The 22,139-nt window shown below is 33.6% G+C and overlaps 2 protein-coding genes and 1 non-coding gene across 3 annotated transcripts; 1 reads left to right on the top strand and 2 right to left on the bottom strand.

Annotated features, from left to right (window-relative positions):
* Nucleotides 1-6,548, top strand: LOC126702301 (ATP-dependent Clp protease adapter protein CLPS1, chloroplastic-like). The gene is made up of 3 exons (XM_050400971.1): nt 1-202; nt 444-600; nt 6,016-6,548. The coding sequence occupies exons 1-3, from the start codon at nt 133-135 to the stop codon at nt 6,275-6,277; spliced, it is 489 nt and encodes a 162-aa protein (XP_050256928.1). The 5' UTR covers nt 1-132; the 3' UTR covers nt 6,278-6,548.
* Nucleotides 6,549-6,872: 324 nt separating this feature from the next.
* Nucleotides 6,873-6,945, bottom strand: TRNAA-CGC (transfer RNA alanine (anticodon CGC)). Its single transcript has one exon. It is a non-coding gene; the product is annotated as a tRNA-Ala (tRNA).
* A 2,045-nt stretch (nt 6,946-8,990) lies between these two features.
* On the bottom strand, nt 8,991-21,110 carry LOC126701981 (actin-related protein 4). The gene is made up of 21 exons (XM_050400511.1): nt 20,795-21,110; nt 20,589-20,680; nt 19,213-19,389; nt 19,046-19,119; nt 18,372-18,452; nt 16,861-16,921; nt 16,684-16,733; nt 16,022-16,076; nt 15,103-15,180; nt 14,938-14,991; nt 14,238-14,291; nt 14,067-14,127; nt 13,269-13,320; nt 12,978-13,039; nt 11,368-11,435; nt 11,203-11,265; nt 10,665-10,727; nt 10,297-10,361; nt 9,617-9,685; nt 9,365-9,444; nt 8,991-9,252 (listed from the first exon to the last, which is right to left on the bottom strand). The coding sequence occupies exons 1-20, from the start codon at nt 20,805-20,807 to the stop codon at nt 9,399-9,401; spliced, it is 1,338 nt and encodes a 445-aa protein (XP_050256468.1). The 5' UTR covers nt 20,808-21,110; the 3' UTR covers nt 8,991-9,252; nt 9,365-9,398.
* Between the last annotated feature and the right edge of the window lie 1,029 nt (nt 21,111-22,139).

Genomic DNA, 22,139 nt, shown 5'->3' with positions numbered 1-22,139 from the left:
GAGAAAAAAAAAAAAAAATCAGAATGCAAGACTAGTAGGAGAGAGTTGAGTTGAGGAGGGTGTGGTGAAAACAGTGACAAAAGTTGAGAGAGAGAGAAAGAGAGAGAGTGTGTGTGTGAAGAGAGAGTGGCCATGGAAACTGCAATATGCGGTCGAGTCCCTCTTTCACCTAACAACGTTTTCAACCCTACAAAACTACCTGGTACTCTCTTTCTCTCTGTGTTTTGTTTTGATTTAATTAATGAAAGCTTTGTTGTTATCTATGTTTCCTCTGTTTAGCTCAATCAAAATCCTTTCAACAGAAAAAAAAAAAATTTAATTAATTAATTAATTACTATGTTGATGATTATTTATATTGAGACCATGTAAACAAAAAATTGATTGTAATGGAAATGGAATGAAGCTTTTATATTTTACATTATTGTATCTTTATGAAATTGTAGGTATCTCAGGGGATAAGTACGCAAATTATAAGCAATGCAATCAGCGGAGCATTTTGATGGCAGTAACAGCTGCTGGGGCAGGGAAAGGTGGAGGCTTATTGGAGAAGCCTACCATTGAAAGAACCACACCTGGCCGTGAATCTGAATTCGACTTGAGGTATTCACACTATACCCTATACTCTATCTATACAAACTTTTAGAATTACGGTTGAATGATTAAACTTACTTTTGGGACAATCGATAAATTTAACGTGGAAGGTCTGACTTTTAGAATTATGGTTAAATGATTAAATTAACCCGTTTAAACTTTTGGGACAAATGGTAATTTTAATAGAGTATCAGAGCAAATGGTCTTAATTGTTAAAATTATGGTTAAATGATTAAATTCACTGACTTAAACTTTTTGGGATAATTAGTAATTTAACATGGTATCAGAGTAGAAGGTTGTGAGTGATTGTTAGAATTATGGTTAAATGATCCAATTTATTATTTTCTAGAAGTTTAAGCTTTTGGGACAATCGGTACTTTTTGTCACACGAAGTTTTTAATGAGTCGTGTAACTTACTTGGATGGTTGTATGAATTGCTACATGGTGGGTTGGAAGAGATTACTCCAAACCCGGCTGGAGGAAAACTATGTCCATCTGTAAATTGCTTAGAGTGCCAATTTGAAAACAAAACTAAACAATTAAACCACCAGTGAATAGTAGTATAGGTTTTGGAGCAAGAGTCTTATAGTTCAGAAACTTTCTATTCTTCTTTATAAGGAGAACTAGGGTTTGAATCCCCCATCCCCCACTTGTAACAATTAAATTATCCACCAAAAAAAAATTATGGTTTTTTTTTTTTGGGTAAAGTTTGGTAAAGATATAAAACTGTCTTTTTTTCTTTCATTTTTATTTCCAAAATTAGCAGTATTTTTCTACCGAAAGACTAAGATATGACGATTTTGAATGATTCAGACCTTCTATATTCAAACCAAAACTAGTTCAAAGGATTGGCTTTTTTTTTAATTCAAATTAAACGAGTTCTATGATTTGCCAAACACTCTTGTTGGATTTCGATTTACAGTGAATTTTTGTAATTGATTAGTCACATGCTTGTGCAATACACAGGTAAATTCACAAAAGAGTTTAAAATCATATAATATATAATAATAGTTGCATCCTAGAAGTTGTAGTTGTGAGTTGCGACATTTGATTCAGCATAAGTATTACATGTTATACAACGTGTTTCTTGTACAGTATAAGTACACATTATACGCGTTTCTTCAGTATAAGTATATCAAAATTACTAACATATTTCGCTTCTTGCAAATTTATTTCTAAACTTTTAAGAAATTTAAATACTACTTTGATTAAAACTCAATGACCAAAAGTTTAAGAAATTTAAAAGAAGTTTAATTTTGTAACTTTAAATTATTTTAATCGTCTATTATAATTGTTTTGTTTTGATAAAGACTTGGTCTTACACAGTGTATACTTTTTTGATGAAATTTAAATTTTTTTTCTTTTTGTTCAATTTCAATTATATTATTGAAATATCCTTTTTACCTTACATATAAGTATATAACAAATATACCATTAACATTGCTCATAAGAAAAAATGCTATTAGTACAAAATGGCTGCTATTAGTACAAGCTATTGCATTTATTATTCAAGTGATTAGTTTTTTTCTTTTCTTTTCTTTTTACTTTCTTTTGTTTTTTGAAAGGTAGTATAATATTTTATTAAAATGAGAAACCTGATGTTATATGGTGGGGCGGGGATAATATATGGAGAAGGTGATAAGAAAGAAAGATGGGACTGCTTGGGAGGGTGGTGTTATAATGTTGTTAGATTGTGGAATTAAAGTGGCTGGGCCAATATTTCCAAAGTTATTGTTAGAGGCAGGAGATGGCACTAGAATTTGGTTTTGGCATAATCTTCGGTGTGGTGATTCGTTGCTCAAAGACATATCCTGAACACTCTTTCTTATTACAGGAGATAGAGATGCAATTGTGGTGGATTATATAATAAAAAATGGTTGTCTTCACTAGAACCCCTTATTTCACATTATATTCCACCAAAGTTTTTTGCAACTTGCAAGGGTAAATTGATATGGTCTTCTTTGACAAGCCTTAGTTTTCAGGTCAAAAGTTATTATAAGGCTTTGAAGTGGGGAGTGATAGTTTTTTTCCTTGGAAAAGCATATGGATAGTCAAAATTCCACTAATAGTGGCATTTTTCGCTTGGACTGTTGTTTTGGGGAAATTATATCAAGGGACAATATGAGAAAGCTGGTATAATAATTTCAGATTGGTGTTGCACATGTATATGAAATGGGAAATCAATGGATCATTTGATGTGATATCACATAAGAAATATGGACTCATGTTCTGTTTCTTTGGGGTTAGGTGGGTTATGCCAACATTAGTGGTTGAGCTATTGACATGTTGGAAGGGACATTTTGGCAAACAATATAGTATTGAAATTTGAAAGGCAATTCATCTTTCTTTAATGTGGAGCATATGGAGAGAATCGAGAGATAGTAATGTGCGTGCTTTTGAGGGGATGAGTTATCTGTAGTGAAATAGACGCTTTTATTATTAAGGTCTCTCAATGACTAGATGATGGTTACTAGTTTACTCTCTTCCATGAACTTTTGGTGTCCCTCAACCTTATGAACTCTAGATGTTAATTGTATTTCCTTTGGGTGCTTCACTTCTATACATTATGTGTACTAGGTTGCACTATTTCTAGTAAAACTTAATACTTTTCAAAAAAAGAATGAGAGACCTCATGCATACTGGATATATACGAAAGGCTCCCCTTAATAATTATAATCCAAGATTTAATGAATTTATAAAATCTACAGGAGTGGAGGCATTGCCAAAATCAATACATTACTTGTATAAGGTCCATAAGATTGACATTTAAGCTCAATGGTACTCAACTAAACCATTTAATTTGGGATTATTCGTCCCAAATCATCTACTTAAGGCAAAGAAGAGATTCCTTCTAAATAGAATTGCTTCTATGTCATCCAAATAAACCAATTAAAATACACATCAACCACCTTTTGGGGCATTACCAATTTACCCATTGAGTCCTAAACACAGTGAAGATAGAAGACCAAAACCTTCTAGCAAGAAGGCAATGAAGCAACAAGTGATCAACAAACTCATCAAAATGGAAGTTTGAGGAGTAGGTTCTCGATCAAATGCCTTTCTTGATAGGAGCTTCAAGGTCCAGTGGAATCATATTTCTTTTGGTTGGTAGAAATGGAATGGCAAGCTTGATTTAAGTCATCAGCAAAATATTGCCATCTGTACCAAAAACAAAAGCCCCTTTAGTGCTCAAGGGTCCAAAACACTAAAAGATGGAGAAGCAACTAAAACAGAATCAACTACTAGGGTTAGAGTCCTACCACATTTAAACATACAAATCAATTCACTATAATCATCCTTCTGATGAGAGTATCCAATTTTACAAATTGTCCTCAAAGCGGCTGTCTGAGCAAAAAAGTACCCTTCCTCTAGAATGTAAAAGGAATTTCAAGGAGTCCTTTTGAAATTTTTTTATACATGTTATTGACAATGATGCCATCATAAGTACATATGCAATGTTTACACAAATTTTTCTGAGAGTTTATGAGTGTACCCTCCTTTTGAATTTTTTCAAGGAGTCATGTGCTTCTTCTTTTTTCTTTTTTGACACCATTGCCTTGACTAGAACACCTAATTGAAAGCCTACATAAGTTATTTGTTGGGTGCTCATACTGTATGTCTAATCACTTGCAATCTTATGGAATCTCGGTGTTTTCAGCTCTGACATGGAAAGTTTGAGTGTCTACCAATAGATTCAGATAGAGAATGAACAACCACAATATAGCAATATAAATCTTCCAACTAGAGGTGGGCAATGTGCAGTGCCTTTGGCCTTGTTTATGGCCCTCCCACAGTACAGAACAATCAGGGAGTGAAAATTCCTCTGCCTACCTTGAACTTTGAGGAGGACTTTAATTCTCCATGACTCCATCTATTTGCACATTTCACAAACTAAAATCCACTTCAAATTTGTCTGACTTATTCAAAAGGTACTGACAGTGTAAATATTTTTGTTATTATTCTCTTTCCTATACCATCTCGACATACTCTGTTGGAGACTGAGTTTGATTGGGCTATTTCCCAAAAGCACTCATCTTATTGGATTATTTAGAAGTTTCAACAGGCCATGGGAAAGAGTAATCTATGATTTTGCCTCCTTGACTTGTATCATCATTTACTTGTCTTATGAAGTTCTAGACCTTTAATTCAGGATGTTTTTACAGATGCCTTTGCATATTAGCACTGGCTATGCAAAATTTGACAGTAGGTATGTAATATGCAGTATAAAGTTTGAAGATAGGTATGAATACTGATACCAAACATCTTGGGTGGAGTTTAGGATTGCAATCAATTTTTTAGGTTTAAAACTGCTGGAGAAATATGGGCATTTCAGTAAAGGGTAATCTATGATATTGCCTCTTCATTGATGTGGAGTTTAGTTCTTAAATGGCATATTTATCATTAAATTCAATAGCAATTTCATCCGTCTTTAATATGGGTCAGATTGGCATTCATGGCCCACATTGAAAACTTTTGGTTCATTGTTTAAAGTTGGTATGATTACCTGGGCCATTTGGATAGGAGGCCTTTTAGGTTCAAATTCATAGCTCTTCCTAACTCTTCCTAATGATTGAGGAAGGCTGAATGCGAGGACTGTTACTGTAACATTTTGGAAGTGGCTTGATGAAGGTGATGAGTTGCTACAGCATTGTCTCGAGAAGTTATTGCTAATATTCTCACCTGTCTAGAGGGTATTATAGATTTCAACCTTTTTGAGTAGCTTTGTCTTCTAATACCGGAAAGGATAGCTTTTTTTATTACTTAGGTACTATCTATTTTCTACTCTTTGTTTATATTATTTGTATGTTTTCTTGTTAAATCAAGTACAAAAAAGTAAATAAAAATTGAGTCTGTATCATATGTTTGCCCATCTTGTTCTTAACTGAATGGAGTTTCTCCTTAGGGTTCAACTTCTATCAGTTGTTCTCTGTTCTTCCCTGTATCATTGTAATTTTAATCACAAGTTAATTACTAGTGCACCAGAGCAAGAGTTGTTGAGCCTGGAAGCATACCATCATCATTTTAGTATAGAAGTAGAAAGAAGGGAACTATGGAAATTCCCCGTCAAAAGTAGAAAGAAAGAAATGATGACAATGCCCCTATCTTTTGGGGTGAATGACTAATTTATTCTTTTATCCCAAGTTGATTAAACCATAATTACAAGTGGTTAGTTTGTTGAATAGATTGTATAATGTAACAAATAGAATTGATCAGAGGAGCTGAACCATCCAATTAATAATAAATTGTCGTTCTCTCTTCTTTTTCTTCCCTCTGGTATGGCAATGTGCCATGCTAGCGGTTGATTATCTGTATTTGTTTAACATTGTCTAAGTTCATGCAGAATTTATGTCAAGAAGGAGATGACTATCCTCTTCTTTAGATAATAAGAGAATACTCAACTTTGTTTATTGATTTGGTTTTCAGAAAATCAAGGAAAATGGCGCCACCTTACCGTGTTATGTTGCACAATGACAACTACAACAAGCGGGAGTACGTTGTTCAAGTGTTAATGAAGGTCATCCCGGGAATGACCGTTGACAATGCAGTTAACATCATGCAAGAGGCACATTATAATGGCCTGGCAGTGGTGATTATTTGTGCTCAAGTTGATGCAGAAGAACATTGCATGCAACTCAGAGGAAATGGCCTTTTGAGTTCAATTGAGCCTGCCAGTGGTGGGTGTTGAGTTTTAACTAGTATATTATTATCAGAAAGATACATTTTCTTAGGCAACGGGGTTCGATCCATGTCAAGTACTACAATTTCTGCTCATATGTACATACACTGAGAAGGTCCTATATTAAGAGTAAAACCTTTGTTATTATGTTCGCCAAAGTTAAGCCACGACTACTACAACTAATACATCAACGTTGGTTTTATTCAAATGGACGTGGCTTCTGTGTGTACAGTTATCAATTTGTGTGCATTGTATTGAAATTATGGAGAATATTACCTTAGCATGTGTTTCTGGCATTAGTTTTTGCCTATCAAAATTCTTGAATTTGATGTTCAGGCTTAGGAATCGATCAGAGCAGAACAAGTTGGTTTAGTTCTTTCTAGGAATAGAAAACAAAACTGTTTTTTTTTTTTTTTTTTTTTTCCTAAAGAAAAATACAATACATGGTCTATTTGATTTTTTTTTTTTTAGGCGGGGTTTTTTTGAATGGACAATAATTTAAGTGGAAAATTTTTTATCAAACTATAAAATAAATGCTCATTTTGAAAGCAAGGTGTAAAATATAAAATACATTAATGAATGAACAGTAAATTAGATAAGTGAATGGAGACGCGGGGAATCGAACCCCGTGCCTCTCGCATGCGAAGCGAGCGCTCTACCATATGAGCTACGTCCCCAACTTTCAAATCTGAAGTGAAAAGCCCTTTTACGTTCACTAAAGTCAACAACGTCAGAGGATGGTCAACTCTACCTCCACTTCTCTCTCTCTCATAAAAGAAGCATTGAAACACTTTTTTTAATATGTGTATATATATATGTGAGTAATGTTAATATATTGAGAAGAAAAAGAGAAGGAAGGTCTCAATCCATCTCCAATCTCTGGGACATTAAACTTAAGAAGGAAGGGAGGAGATGATAAAAGACCCATTCCAATTACAAAAAAGCAATCCAAAGGGCCAAATTGTGTATCAAAATATTTACATCTTTAGAAACAAAAGCAAAATCCAAGCAAGACAAAAGTTTTAGTGTAGATTTAATATCATATACAACCGAATCCAGTGAACCAAAGGATGGGGATGGGGTGTTGAAGTTTTGCACAGTATCAATGAGAGTTTTGGAATATCTGTCAATGATTGAAACATTATCAAACTTAAGCCTGCACAAATCTCATTTCATCCCTTGAGTTTAACATTTTTAAAGGTACACATGGAAGTTATTGTTTGAGTTTATATTCTAATTACACATATCAACATCAAGCCGAAGTTTAGAGCTTGATTACTTAAAGGAACCAAGTTTGAACAACCCAAAATTCAACATGATATGTTTGTGAATACTGAAGAAAATTTTTTCCATGATTAATTTATTACAAGTTCAAAAGACAAATTTATAAAAGGACATTTTTCATGATTCACTTTGAAGAGTAAATGAGTTAATTAATAAAATTATGATATTATTTTGGTGGCTAGTATGCATTAAAAAGGTAGAAATATATATAGGTTTAAGTAATAAAAATGTATTAAATTAACTTAAGTAACTCAACAAAGCTTATAAACAAGCTTGAGCTAGTTTGGAATATATTAAGGTTATTGAAATGACAACCCCTTTGATTTGTATAGATACAACAGTAACGTTTTCATTAACGAAATATTTTTTTTTTTTAAATATTGTTATTAATTTATACATACACATTAGAGACTTACATTCATCCAAAAACCTTAAAGGAGGGAAATGTCATTCAATCTATAGCCTTGATAAAGAATTTTTCTTTAAAAGTGAAATATTCTGTTAGTGAAATCACACAATTTGAGAGGATATTCACTTAACTATTGCAATTATACAAACCTCAAGGGTGTGGTATTATTATACAAATGTTTTGGGGTGTCAGTTTGATAAAACTAAAGGAAAAGTGTGTGTGTGTATATATATATAGAATAATAATACAAGCAAGATAACCTTTTTAATTGAAAGCAAGATATACTTTTAACCGACTGAAACTTGTACAACTATGATTAAATATAGGACTATAACATATACATTGGGTGCTACAATGACCTGCTCTTTTTTTTTTTCTTTTTTTGCCAGATGCGAGTTGCCAAATTCCCCAAGCATGGTGATCCATTTAGAGCAGAAGAAAATACGTCTAGTAGCACGATTAAAATAATAGTCAAAACCAAATACGTCGTTGTTACTTTTTATTGAAGAAAATAGTAGGCCATGTTGTTAACTATCGACATACTTATAAGTCAGATATTTCACTACCAAGATACTCGGATGAGGAATTTTTGGTGCAATGTCAATTATAACCAAAGCTGTTTGTGGTCTCTCGTTTTACCACACGGATACATGTGTGAAAAATATTATTATAGCATGCACGCTCGAATGTGTCATTGTTTTATACAAAGTTATCAATAGCATTTTGTTCCAGTTAGAACTGCCAAAAAATTTCACTCCGATTAGTTACCCAAGTACCCAAGTATGAATCACCCCCCTGTTCAGCCTCAGCTTAAATTCTAGTCCATTCCAATTTATTTCGATTTTTTCTCTGTTCCACTAAATTTCAGTAGGCATGTGAACAAAACTCTGTTTTTTTAATGATTTTTTTTTTCCTATTCCTTTTTAGAATAAGAATTTGAGTTTCACTGGAACTATAAGATAGCTAAATGAAAGATCAACTTCAAGGGCAGCTTAGTACACTTTTGGATGAGTTAAATAAAATAGCTAATTGAAAGTAACACCTCCAATCATTAGAATAAAAGTAAACATGTTTTGGACGAGTTCCGCATTAGATCACAATGAATAGACATCAAACTAACTACATGGGCAGCTTGCCTTTGAAAAAGACATTGAAGCACTGCAAATTAAGAAGCAATGGTACAGTTTAAATTAATGCACTGTCATCTGTTTAGATATTAGACACAGGCTTTGAAGTTTTTACAGGCCCGAAAATGTTAGTGTGATTCATACAAGGATCCAGAAGCTCATACCTAAGCATAAGACAAAAATATTGCAAATTAGTGCCTTTAAATGCTAAAAGATACACGATCTTTAGAAGGATGCCCTGGAATCATTAACTCAGCTATGGCAAAGGTAACAAACCTCTGGTAATTCCATGGATGGAGAAAATGGCATCTTAGGGGCATTTTCTTTGAATGTAAGAAGCCCCATGTTCTTCATACCTGTCAATCACATACAAAAACAAAACGATTTAAGTAATCTATAAGAAGTTCAACCCTGATTTTGTAAGCATGACTTTAATTTTTCATTCCAATAGAAAAGTGTGGTTAAAATGCGTCTCTAACAGTTAAAGACACTTTCTAAGCACAGTTATAGCAAAAAGGGGAAGCTTACTCAGACTTGGAGAACCACATCTGCTGAAATGAACCAAGAGAAGCCAATATACTCCCTCCTATCCAAACACTGCAAAAGTTCTCAACACCAACAATAAGTTAGATGAAGCAACAGTGCATAAATTTTGAATGTAAACAAGAATTTTGCAAAGAACAACGAAAGAAAGAGGTGTTGCAGGAGTTCAACTATAGCAGTATATTAGCCAAAAGTGAGGCTACAGTACATAAATTGAGAATTATGACCTTCATTAGGAGAGTTGAGTACGTGGACAGAAAGTACCATGATTGATAGATCACAATTGATTAAATTTTGAATAACTAAGGCAGAAAGTTAATCAGATTCAAGCCTTTCATGTATCAGGCAGTGGTCTATATAGAGGTTGCCCTGGCCCCTAGTCAAAAGGCCTAGTAAAAAATGCTAATACATTTCTTCTATACAGAAAATCATATCACAAAATATCATGCTTCAAGCTTACAGACACCCTCATCCTAATCATGCTTCAACCTTAGAGAAATCTATAGAGTCAGACCTGTCAAAATGATGCCAACTTTACACAGCGTAAAAAGGATGTCTACTCGCACTCAAGCAACACAAGTAGTCCCCATGGAAGAACCACATTTGAAAAAAAAATTTTGACAGAGCATCAGATACCAAAATACTAGCTATTGCAATACACTGACCTGAATCTCCTTTCTGTTGCATTTCCACTTGCCAATACTTTAACTCGAGCAGTTTGAGGAGATTCCTACAAATTGAGGATGATATCTCAGAAATGAAAAATCTCCATGTAAACTCAAAATTCTCCATGACTTGCCTAAGGTGTGATATCAGTGGTGTTTTTAAAAAAAATAATAGTAAATAAGATTTGGAAGGGGGAGAGTAAGTTGGAAGGTTTGAATGCTCCAATAATGTGGTTATTTAATACTCAAGGCTTACTGCATGATGAAACCAATCGACTAAGTTGTTGAAAAAGTGTGTACCAACTAGAAAGGAATGTAAGCAAGAGTTGGAAGAGAGAGAGGAAAAAAAAAAAGGATAAACAATATACTTCTAGCAAGTCTTTCTCAAGGCGTTCCTTCAACTGTTGCATTGATGCAGTGCCACCAGCAAGCTGTGTAATATAGAAACAGCAGAAAGTTTGAAAATGGTACAAATTATAGTAAACAAAGGCACTTCTATTGGATATATCATGTGTGAGTGCATGTGCTCATGTGTGTGTGATCCCATTGCATGAAGAAATTAGGGTATGTACCTGATAGAGTGGTCTCTAAAGAACAGGTAAAAAGAGTCTCATTGAAAATATTTTAGCATAGATAAAACTATTCACCTAGTCCTAAGAAGTTATTGGGAAGTCCGCATACATAATACATTATAAAAATTCTAATAATTTGATCATTTTTTCCACACAAAAAAAGGATATTCAACTTAAACTAGGTTACACTATTGAAGTTTTCATACTTAGTAGCATTTTATAATCTATACAAAAAATATGTAAGAAATTAATGGATGAGTAGGAATTAATCAAGATATCCTAAAGAAGAAAATTGAAAAAGGAAAAGACAGATTGACACATATATTAAATTTACCAGTATACTACTAAATAGCTCTCTCCGAATGTCCACATCACACCTATTAATGCTCTCTATGACCTGAAGAGTTTAAAAGAAATTAGTAAACCAAGAGAAATTTAAAAAACAATTAAAGACAAAATGCATGCAAGTGTAAATGCATAATCAAACAAAAGAGCTCACCATTTGTGGTAGACCACGAACAGATGGAGCAATCTCCGCAAAATTCTCCATGCCAGGAATTGTCTGAGGTTTACATCAAGAATAAAATTGAAAAGTGAACACAGGCCAAAAGTAATGAAGGGGATATTGAATTGCCAAATAAACTGAATAAGCACACAAAACCATTGAGATCTACATACCAATTCAACCACTTAACATTTCAGAAGCACAAACAAGAACACGAGATACACCATGATACAGAAATGGAAATTCTTAACAAACTAGAACACAACATAGCAGAAAGATGGGAATTAATTAACTAATTATTATTTTTGGGTTTATTTTATATAATATTGTTAGGCATGTTTATTTTAGGTTTTAAATAAATAATAACCATAAAAAAGTTCATAGTGAATGACAAAGTTAATAATGAAAAGTTATTAGACATTTATGTTTATTTTGGGATCAATGATGTCAATGATAAGGTTGAAAAGAAAAAGAGGAAATTATAATAAAGACATTTTGGTCAAACTGTGAACCCATACCAAAGATAGCTCATAACAAAGAAAATTAAAAGCATTAGACTGGTGAGAGTAACCGAGATGAGATTAGTAGAGAGAGTGTGTGTGTGTGAGAGAGAGAGAGAGAGAGAGCATCAAGGGTTGGTTAAAGCAGCTTGGATGGAGGCCGATGATAGATGGACAGGTCTATCAAAATACCAACGACAGAGATGTGATGGCTGGTCAAGAGAGAAAGAAGATTTTTGATTGAGAGAGAAAAACAAGAGCCCATATGATTTGTGAGCTTGATCGACAGTTGAGATTGCACAAAGTAATCAAAATAGATATTTTTTCTTTTTCTTATTTTATTTTATTGGTCGTCATATTAGGACCATGTCCCTACTGTGCCCTGACTATGTCCAAAAAAAATAAATAAAACTATTTTTTTCCTCCCAACATGCCGTGAACACGCATGCAACCTTGTTCCCATCAAATATAGTGTGACATGGACACAACAGAGATTTTGCCATATCTGTGCTTCCTAGCACAGCATACGTACATTAATTTTTCTTTTAATAGTAAGTTGCATGTGCATTTAGTGAATTTTCAACCGAACATAAATGCTCTTTTATTGTTAAGTTACACATGCATTTAGTGAATTTCAAAACCCAAGATTCTTATGGGAGGAGGAAATGCCTTTTGTGCCAAAGCTCATTGGCCACAAATATGTACATTAATTTTGGGTATGTGCATATCATACCAATATATCATATCAATAAAACCCAGTTTACATTGCACATTCATCCAAAAATGACCAGTCAACGAGATGACAATTAAAGTTAAAGAGGAGGGTGTGTTTCCATTTGTATTTCCTATTGTGAATTCCACTAAATAACTTATCTTTCACATTCTTATTAAACCAACGCAATAGAAAAGGTAATCAATTAAATTAGGAAGTTAGTGTTAACAGAGAGTGAAATCAGATTTTTACAGGTAGAAGCCAATTTAGCCAATAAACCACCCATATGATAATAATGGTACTAAATGAAATATGAACCCAAAATTTTCAATTTACCTGAGAAAATATATAAAAATTTGACATTTTGTAAACTCACAAGACACCCACCTGAGCCAGGGATGGATTAAATAAAACATCAGGAATCTTGAATCTGTCAGCTCCAATTTCAATCGTCCTGCGTTATACATTCAGAATAAAATAACCACATATCAATATTAGAAAGAACAACTTAAGGTTACTTAAACAGTATAAAACCGAGGTAATAGTACGTTGTAATAATGCCACATTGTGCCTCATGAATCCAAAAAAGTTTAGGAAGACCAGAACCAGGGAATTCAAAGATGCAGAGCAATGAAACATGATGTAATCTGATAACTGGTAACACAAAAATGTAAAGGGCTTACTGGCCATCAGGTAGCTCATATGGCGTCATTGGAATGTTTGAATAAGAACTTTCTGTAACGATAAGGATACAATATCAGAAAGCTTAGTATGGTCAATGCTTCTGAAACCTCAAAGATTAAAACATTTCATGAAACAATGGAGATTTAACCTGAAGAGAATTAACAAGATTGTCAAGGTTCAATTATATATGTAACATGACCACTTGTATATCATCTATTGCTAATACGAAAGTACTAAGGTTCAGGCTTTGTTCATTTTCCAAGATAATATTTAATCAAGCTGTGAAAGAATTGAGGTATCTTGCCAACGAGCCCTAGCTCGACCAACATCTCCTCCCCTTGCAAGAGAAAGGTGGTGAGCGAGGTTGTGGGTTCAAAACCTATCAAGTGCGTGTGTAATTACTAATAAAAAAAGGGTATTCCATTAGTCCTTAAGTAGGTTCCTGGCTCTCATACACTATAAAAATTAAGAATTAGTGACACAGTGGTAGGAGTGTGAATATAAATGAGCTATTCAAGGAGCCTTTGGGAGGACAGGGTATGGTAGAGTAAGGAAAAATCAGGTTCTGGACCCATCGCAGGAGTTTGGGACCGTCTAAAAAATTGACGAAAACATGGGGAAAATGCACTAGTAAATTCATGAATTGCTACAAAAAACATGATTGAACACAAGCAGTAACCAAAGGAGAAAAGAAAAAAAAATACAGTAACTAAATAAGATAAGCATAAAAATACATGCATATATCTTTATAGCTACAAAACAGCATCTTAAAGTGTAAATATGGGAGGAGCACAAACCATCATACGGAGTATCTGGGGCTCGACACACACATTCCTTAATATCACTAGCAATTACCCTCTGTAATAAGAGAACAATCAGAAAATCATAATAAAAATGAGAGGGATATTAGTAGAAAAATTAAAATAGAGGATACATCTCAATAAACAAAACCATGATCAATCACAGACCTGGGAGTAGAGCCTGTAGCTTTCTGTTGTATTTGGAAAATCAAGGTCTACTGTCTGTGGATTAATAAAAGTTAAAATTGTTAGCAATTACATGTTAATAATTTAATATGCAAATGCACGATTAGGAAATGTATAACTCATAATGCATTTCACTTAAAATAATGACAGAAGGAGAATTAAGAATCTTGCATTATCTAGTAGTGCACCAATAAAGTTTATTCTTGAGCTAAGAAGCATATCAATATTTTTGGTAAATAAAGTCAGAAGCATAATAAGAACAGTGGTCAAGGTGTTGAATGGCACACCTTTAGATAAGTTTAATCTTAAGCAATAATGGACAGTATTTTGAATTTCAAGGCCTTTGATTACAAGCAGCACGCCAGATGGTCAAAAGGGAATCAGGTATATACTAGAGTCAACTTAAATTTAGGAACAAGTGAGTACATTGTTAAAGAAATCATGAATTGTTAATAAATAAAGACATGTTTCTGGCTAAGAAGAAAAAAAAAATCTAACATTAGACTTCATATAAAGCTTACAAGCAACCTGACCATGTGGGTACTATAATTTTGTGGTTTCATGCAGAGCAAGAAGTCAAGACAGAGGAGATGAGTAAAGAAAGTATGAGATTGAATTATGATACAAATAAAATGAATGAATTATGTGCACAAAAGAAACGAGCAATGAAATCATTGAATACCTGATACTCCCCTGGCCTTGTTTCCTTTCTCTTAAAAGCATATCGAGGTTTTATCTGCAAAAGAATATTAAGAACACATTTTGAAAAATAAAAGGCAAGGAAAATTTATGAAAATTGAGACAATCAATTTGCCATTCAAGATAAATATTAATTTTAGTCACTTACCATCATTCCTTTGCTTTCCAAACTTTTCAATAAGCAATCAGTAAGAAATTCTCCTCCAATTGGAGAAGATGCCACAGCCTATTGTTGCAAACACAAAAACAAGGGAAAAGAGTCTGTTACAAGCTATGAAAAGATTTATTAGAACTTTAACATGGTAAAAACAGGACATTAAACAACTTTAAGCTGCCCCTTCATATTTTGGGGAGAATAGGAGGGTGGGTATAGGTTATATAGGATGAATGTTAAAATATAAGAACAAAGCTTATACAATCACTTAGTAACAGTTGTATGTATCCAAAAGACATGGACATCAAAACTTATCAACCGGTAGGTAATTAACATTCTTAAATGTTAAGATTTAAGAATGAAGCTCTGTTTGATTGATCTCATGCATGGGGGGCTTACAAATAACCATTCACTTTAAACTTCAAAGAATCACTTTATTTTTTACATTTTATTTTTAAAAATTCTTTTAGGTGACTTTGTGTTCATTATTGTGTGCATGATGTGCATGAAGTAGTCTATTCCCTTATTAAATACCATTACTTATCCCCCCCCCCCCCCCCCCCCACACCCCACAAAAACAAAAAAAAAACAAAAAAATTTGCCCAGGGAACCTTCCCTTTTTTTTTTGGAACTCAAAACAAACTTCTAAAATTAGATAATTAGTTGTACTTGTGACTGGGATGAAAGGATTACTGACAATTAAAAAAGGTAAAACTTGCTGAATGAGTGATACAAGCCAGTATATGTATCAATAAATTGTATAGCTGACAGTACATATACGAAGCTACAGTGACTATGTAAGAGTCCAAAAGGCATAATTTGAATAAAAACTGGGCTTGCTTAATGAGAACAAATTTACTTGAATATAACAACAGCAAGTCATTCTTTCACTTGGTTAATAGGTGAGGAATACCTTTTGAAGAACATAACCATCATGCACCGGAGCAACTGTGGTTGATCCTCCGCCACTGAACGAGTTGGAAATTATAGACTATCATATGTTAGTTTTTCTTCTCACATATACTAAGAAATTTTAAATGAGGATGAACAATATACTTTTGATAAGTGAAAAGAAAAACAAATAACAATTGCAAATTGCGCATACTCATTAAGCTACTGACAAGACAAGAAGATTATAACCAACATCTTTCTTAAATCAAAGAAAATAACAGTCTTTCCAAAAACAAAGTGTTAACATTAAATATAGACAAAAGAAGGAATATAACGCAAATCAATAACTCATAATTCCTTTTTTTTTAAACACTGATATTTTTGTGATGAGTATATCATCATTTTATTAAGAGTAGGAGAGTGCTTCCCGTTCAAAGATATTGTGCAGAAAAAAATGTCAAGAATTTGATTAAATTCAAGATTTTTTTTTTTTTTTTTTTTTTTTTTTTTGCTAGGTAGATGAAATCCAAGAAATAATCAAAGAAATGCAAAGCAGATGTGATATGAAAAGAGGCTTAAATTAAAAGGGATGCCAATCAATAATGCTTTGCATGTAGCTAGAAAGGTAAGGTAATGCCAAAGAAAAGGAACCAATACTCATGCACAATAACTAAATGTGACTACCTGTCAACAACTAATGCGGTAGCACGTCCTGATGCAAAAGATGTTAGAACCTGGCATCAACAAGTACTCCAATCAATCACAATACTGACATTTCTTGAAGAAAGGAGAGGGAAAGAGAAAATTCATATTAATAATCAAAGTACTAGAAGTGAGGTTATGGGTCCATTAGGAGCATACAGCATTCTTGGCCAAAAATAATGCAGGAACTTTGTACTTTTCGAACATAAGCTCCGCAGTCCTGTCAGATAAACGACAATCAAACTCTTTTACCAAACATAAAGCTACATCCTAAAGAATAAAATGCAAAAACTTAAACCATGAATATTGATTATAACTAAGAGGAAAAGGCTTTATCGAGTTAGGTGAGTATAATTGTTCCGCATGAGGGTAGAGCCAGATAATGAAGGCATATAATCTTAAGTGACAAGAAGCATTCTTTATAGATTTATATAAGACAAGAAACTAATGATCGTGTATCATACTTTGCATAAAATATTACCTAATAATATTTTTATTTAAATCATGAAAAAAAAATATCCTCCATTAATGGATTCAATCATAAAGGTCACAAAAATAAAATAAAATTAGCCCAACGGGACAGTACTTGTGTTCATACTACATGACATTTTTATAAAACTGGCACCATGCTCTTGACAAACTCAACTGAAATGCATTTACGTGTAACCTTAGACCGCTGTAGTGAACATTCCACTTTCAAAGAGATCAATATTGTTGTCTAAGTCTTAATTTTGTCTTAAATTTTCAGACATTTCCAATTACCCATATTAACATACATTACTTTTGTTTAAGATTATCTTCAAGGGCTGTGGATAAAGATAGTCCTCTTCTTTTTCTTGGAGTGGTAATTTACAAATGCACCCAATGGTTTTGAACTCACAGCCTCGCCCTTCTCCTTGTTCCTACAATGGGAGGATGCACCATCTAAGAAATGTCTATTGACGAAACTATGAACCTGGTCTAAATGTCTTTGTCTAAGCTTATCCACTATGAGGATTGAACATGGCGGCTTTTGGGTCTCTCCAGACCAGATTACATACATGCACTTTATTCAAAGAATATATTTGAAAGTTACAACACAGTTTCATGAGTTCACTAGGAAACAAAGAGGTCGTTCTATTACACACAAACTTCAAAGATTAATTTTGACAAGGTTTAGACAGAACCTAGGCAACCATTAAAAGTTATCAGGTCCACAATCAAGAAGAAGAAGTTATTTAAAATTTGCAAGGACTAAAATGTTCACTTTTTCCCCCACACTCTATTTTCAGCTGAAATTCCTGATGCAAGATACCTTTTAGTTGAACATTCAGTTTCATTTCACAGAACATAAACCCTAGAAAAACCAGATAAGGCTTCAGGATCAACTGTTCTGAAAGGAAAAGAATTTATCATTATATCACAGAAGTTTTTTCTAAAATAAAATCAACATATATATGCAGTTTTCACTCAAAAGTTACCAATGTCTGTGCCTCATATAACTCATGAAATAACTGACAAAGAAAGCTGCTAGTATGTATGCACAGAGACAACAAGTAACAACAACTTCAGTAAGTCAATCCTCAGTGGCCCTAAAATAATGCGAGCCATAAAGATTACAACGTCCAGAAACTGCTCTAAAATGAATTAAATATGAGAAGCACTCATCATATTATACAGTGCCAGCTCACCTTTCTCTTTGCTGTTGAGTATTAGAAGATGGTTCTGCAAGTAGCATTGGATGCTCTTTAGGATCAACCAATAGGCATTCCCTAAAACAAAAGAGCAACCAATTATGACAATTGACATACCGTAACATAATTACCCAAAAAGTTTCTGGCTGATAATTGATATTTTACAGATAAATAACACACTTCTGATTGGTCTTGAACACACAACCACACAGTCCACCCAATTCTCACAGCAAGAGGTACTATTTGACCTAAAGCTCATTGGACTAGGCTGATAAATGATCCCAAAAAAAAAGCCTTCACATAGTTACATATAAAAGTTTGTAAGTTTTCGGACAGTGGAGCGGAGTTACAGAATAACATAGTTCTATTTTTTTTGAAATCTGATATTCAATGAGAAAATACTTGTGTGAGTAAATACACAAGACACACAGAGTAAAGTGCTACCGAATGACATGGTTCTACTCTAAATTTTTTTTTGATAGATGGTTCCACTCTAAATTCAAAGCAACTAAGTAGGTCCACACCTTCACCACATCTCTCAAAACTACAAAAGATCATATGATCATTTTATGATTTAGGCGCCCAAGCCATCTCTATTTCATTAGCATATCACTAGAAAATAGGATTACGAGCACCAGAAGACAGTATAGAAATCTATCCTCAACCATTACCTGAAAGCATGGTCCCATATGCAGTCAGCTATTTCCCAGTCAGCGATGACTCCATCCTTTAGAGGCGACAGCACCTAATAAATAGACAACAAAAATCCTTGTAATAAGAAATTATTTTGAAATATGAGGTCAAAATTCTCATATTAAGTAAAAACTAACAAGCTTACATCCATATGATCTCGACGGAAGCCTAAGGATTGAGATCCAACGAACAATTTGCGTTTTCCTTTGGCTTTGTCAGAATCAAGAGTTTTGACAATGTTTTTAGAATCTACTGCAGATCCAGAATTTTTTTCAGTAATTGCAGTCTCATCAACATCCATTTGGTCAATTGCCCCGACAACCTTAACAAAAACAGAGAGAGATCAAAAACTGATTTTAGCTGGGACAGATTCAAAAACAAAGCACAAGTGCACAACAATTTCCAACAAATTATGTTAAGGTGGACAGAATATATTTTACACCTAATCCCTTAGAACGTAGAGGAGGTAGGTTGGGCAGTTGGTCAGATCTAGTACGGATCGTACGAATCAGATAAATTCATATCTGAAGGAGGTTTACAATAAGTTCTTTCAAAATTGACTATTTGTCCCTCTGTTAGAGGTGTTCCAAAAATGTAGTGTAGAGTGTAGACTTATGAAGCAGTAGCATATCATTATAGAAAGCTCCCAGACCGATGCTCACAACCTTTAACAGTCCAAGCTGTTTTTTTTTTCTTTTAAGTAATAAATTTTTTTTTGATATAAAAAAAAATAGCGTAGCCCAAGGACACAGGGGGTATACAACTGGGGACTAAACAATCAATTACGCAAACTACATAAATCTACCAATCAATAATAGATCATAAAGACTGACATGAAAAACCAAGGTATGGACCAGTGGGACCACCCCTGTGGGGCAAACCCCGGGTGCCTACACACCCCCACTGAGCAAGCATCGGGTAAATTGCACAATTGATTGGGGGTACATGCATACATACATATATGTCATATATATTCAAGGCATAGAATGTGCAAGTCTGAATTCCCAAGAACCAAGAACCAAATATTTTTTTAATTTTTATTGGTAAGTTATACATACTCCCAATGGATCTTCAACCCACGACCCCCACCTTCCGTGCCATTGGCGGAAGTGCCAATTAACCTATAGTTCAATGGTGGCTCAAAGAGCCAAGCATTCAACACCAAAAATTGAACATTCCCATTTCCCACCAAGAACATAATATCGCGATCAACCTCCGCGCCCCTTTGTTAACTAGAAAATACCAAAATCACCACATTTTGCACAACTGTTTAGATAACACCAAAGCCGGAAACTTTAACATTCCCCCACCAATCTTACCACAAAAATACCCCAAAATTACCATCCCATTCCCTCTAAAAGTTTCCACATACCATTAATAGTTCCATGCTACAATTCCAAACTCACTAACACAAATTTTATAGTACAATGCTACAAACACATAGCAAATTACAGGTGCGGAGGTAAAATTGAGACCAAAAGTAAGAAACTTTAACAGAGTGAGAGTGAGAAAAAGACTTACAGAAGGGAACACAGCTTTTGGGGCATCTTCGCCGGCGTAACCGGCTTTGCAAGTGTGCGACCCTAGGTCTATTACTATAGCTGATACCTCGTCTGTTTCAAAAAAAAAAAAAAAAAAAATCAACAATTCAAAAGAAAAATTAGTATACTTTAAAAATTCCAAGGTGTATATATGAGAAAACAAAGTATGAAGCTTTATTCACTCACCTCCTCCGTACATGGCTGCAAGATTTCACGGAGAGAGGGAGAGAGAGAGAGAGAGAGAGAGATTTTGGGGTTCTGGTTTGGTCTTGTAGTTTGGTTAGGGTTTTAGAGAAGAGAGTCGGAGTGAGGGAAAAACTGAAGTCAAAATATTTTGATTCGTGAAGATCCGGATCCGAATCCGAATCCGACTGTGACTAGGATACGGACTCGGAGACTCTCTCTCTATTCCTCCTACTAGTCTAGTTGGCCGAATTCGAGTAAGCTGGGTTGGGAGGGCGGGTTCGGGTTAGAGATACTCGTCACTTGTACCCGTTTAAGCCTAAGAACTAAGATGTACTGAGAGAAGTAAGAAGGTATTTTATGCCATTTTTTTTAAATCCCAGTTTCGATGCTAGTGGGAGTTTTGTAAAGTGGGCCAAGCTGTTTGGCCCAGTGAAAACTATTACAAAAACCCAACATTTTGGGCCTGTCTATTTCAAATATGTTTAGTTTTTCAAAACAAATGGATTAGGCTTTCCCTTTTTTTTTTTTTTTTAAGGAAATGTTATTATCGACAACATTTGCACAATACTTTCATAGCAAATTCTAAGTAGCAACTTTTTATTAGCTGTTACAGGTGGGTAAAAAAATAATTTAAGTTGTAGATTCAAATTTGAATCATTAATAATTTACTATCTATGATTTGTAATGAAAATATTGTGGATGTACTATTTCTTTTTTTAAATGATTTTAGAAGGACAAAAAATGGTTTTGAAATAGATTTTCAAAACATGTTTTTATTATAGGTTCTTGATATGAAAGAAGACAATATATATATATATATATATATATATATATTTGGCAAATGTATCTCTATTATAAGTTTTCGTTAAAAACACAAAACTCAATCTTGAAAATACCTAAATATGTTTTCAATTTTGGTATTTGCAAAATAAATTTGAGCAACCATTTTCTAATTTTGGCTTTTTAAAACATTTCAATATCCCTTCATATTTTATTTTTAAATGATTAAAATAATTTTGTTTAAAATGCCTAACCAAACAAGATACAACTTAAGTCTAGTGCACTAATGCACTAAACCAAAGCTTACCCCAACCAAACAATCCCGCTATTATTTCTTTAATTTTCTTAAGAAAACTCCTAAAATAAATTTTGTTCTTGTTTTTGATCTCTAAAATAGTTTTAAATTTTTTTTTTTAAAAAAAACATAAACCAAACATGCTTATAATAACTACAAATTATTTTACATGCATCATATCCACAACACAATGAACAAGCAACAAATCCAAATTGAAATTACAAGCACAAACTATTGCAAAAATTTCTTTTAAAAAAAATACATGTTACA

Source organism: Quercus robur, chromosome 10 (genome assembly GCF_932294415.1).
Source record: "Quercus robur chromosome 10, dhQueRobu3.1, whole genome shotgun sequence".
NCBI classification, from domain to species: Eukaryota; Viridiplantae; Streptophyta; class Magnoliopsida; order Fagales; family Fagaceae; genus Quercus; species Quercus robur.
The sequence above is the reverse complement of the archived record's forward strand: the minus strand, read 5'-3'. Positions and strand labels throughout refer to the sequence as shown.

Bases quoted from the DNA above. Each gene is read 5' to 3' on its own strand.
- LOC126701981 (XM_050400511.1), bottom strand. The intron at 19,120-19,212 runs GTAAGCTTGTTA...TCTATTTATTAG, and splicing joins TCCGTCGAGATCATATGGAT to GTGCTGTCGCCTCTAAAGGA. The intron at 13,321-14,066 runs GTTTGTGCTCCT...TTATCGTTACAG, and splicing joins CCCAGATACTCCGTATGATG to AAAGTTCTTATTCAAACATT.
- LOC126702301 (XM_050400971.1), top strand. From the start codon at position 133: ATGGAAACTGCAATATGCGGTCGAGTCCCTCTTTCACCTAACAACGTT. The intron at 203-443 runs GTACTCTCTTTC...ATGAAATTGTAG, and splicing joins CAACCCTACAAAACTACCTG to GTATCTCAGGGGATAAGTAC. The intron at 601-6,015 runs GTATTCACACTA...TTTGGTTTTCAG, and splicing joins GAATCTGAATTCGACTTGAG to AAAATCAAGGAAAATGGCGC.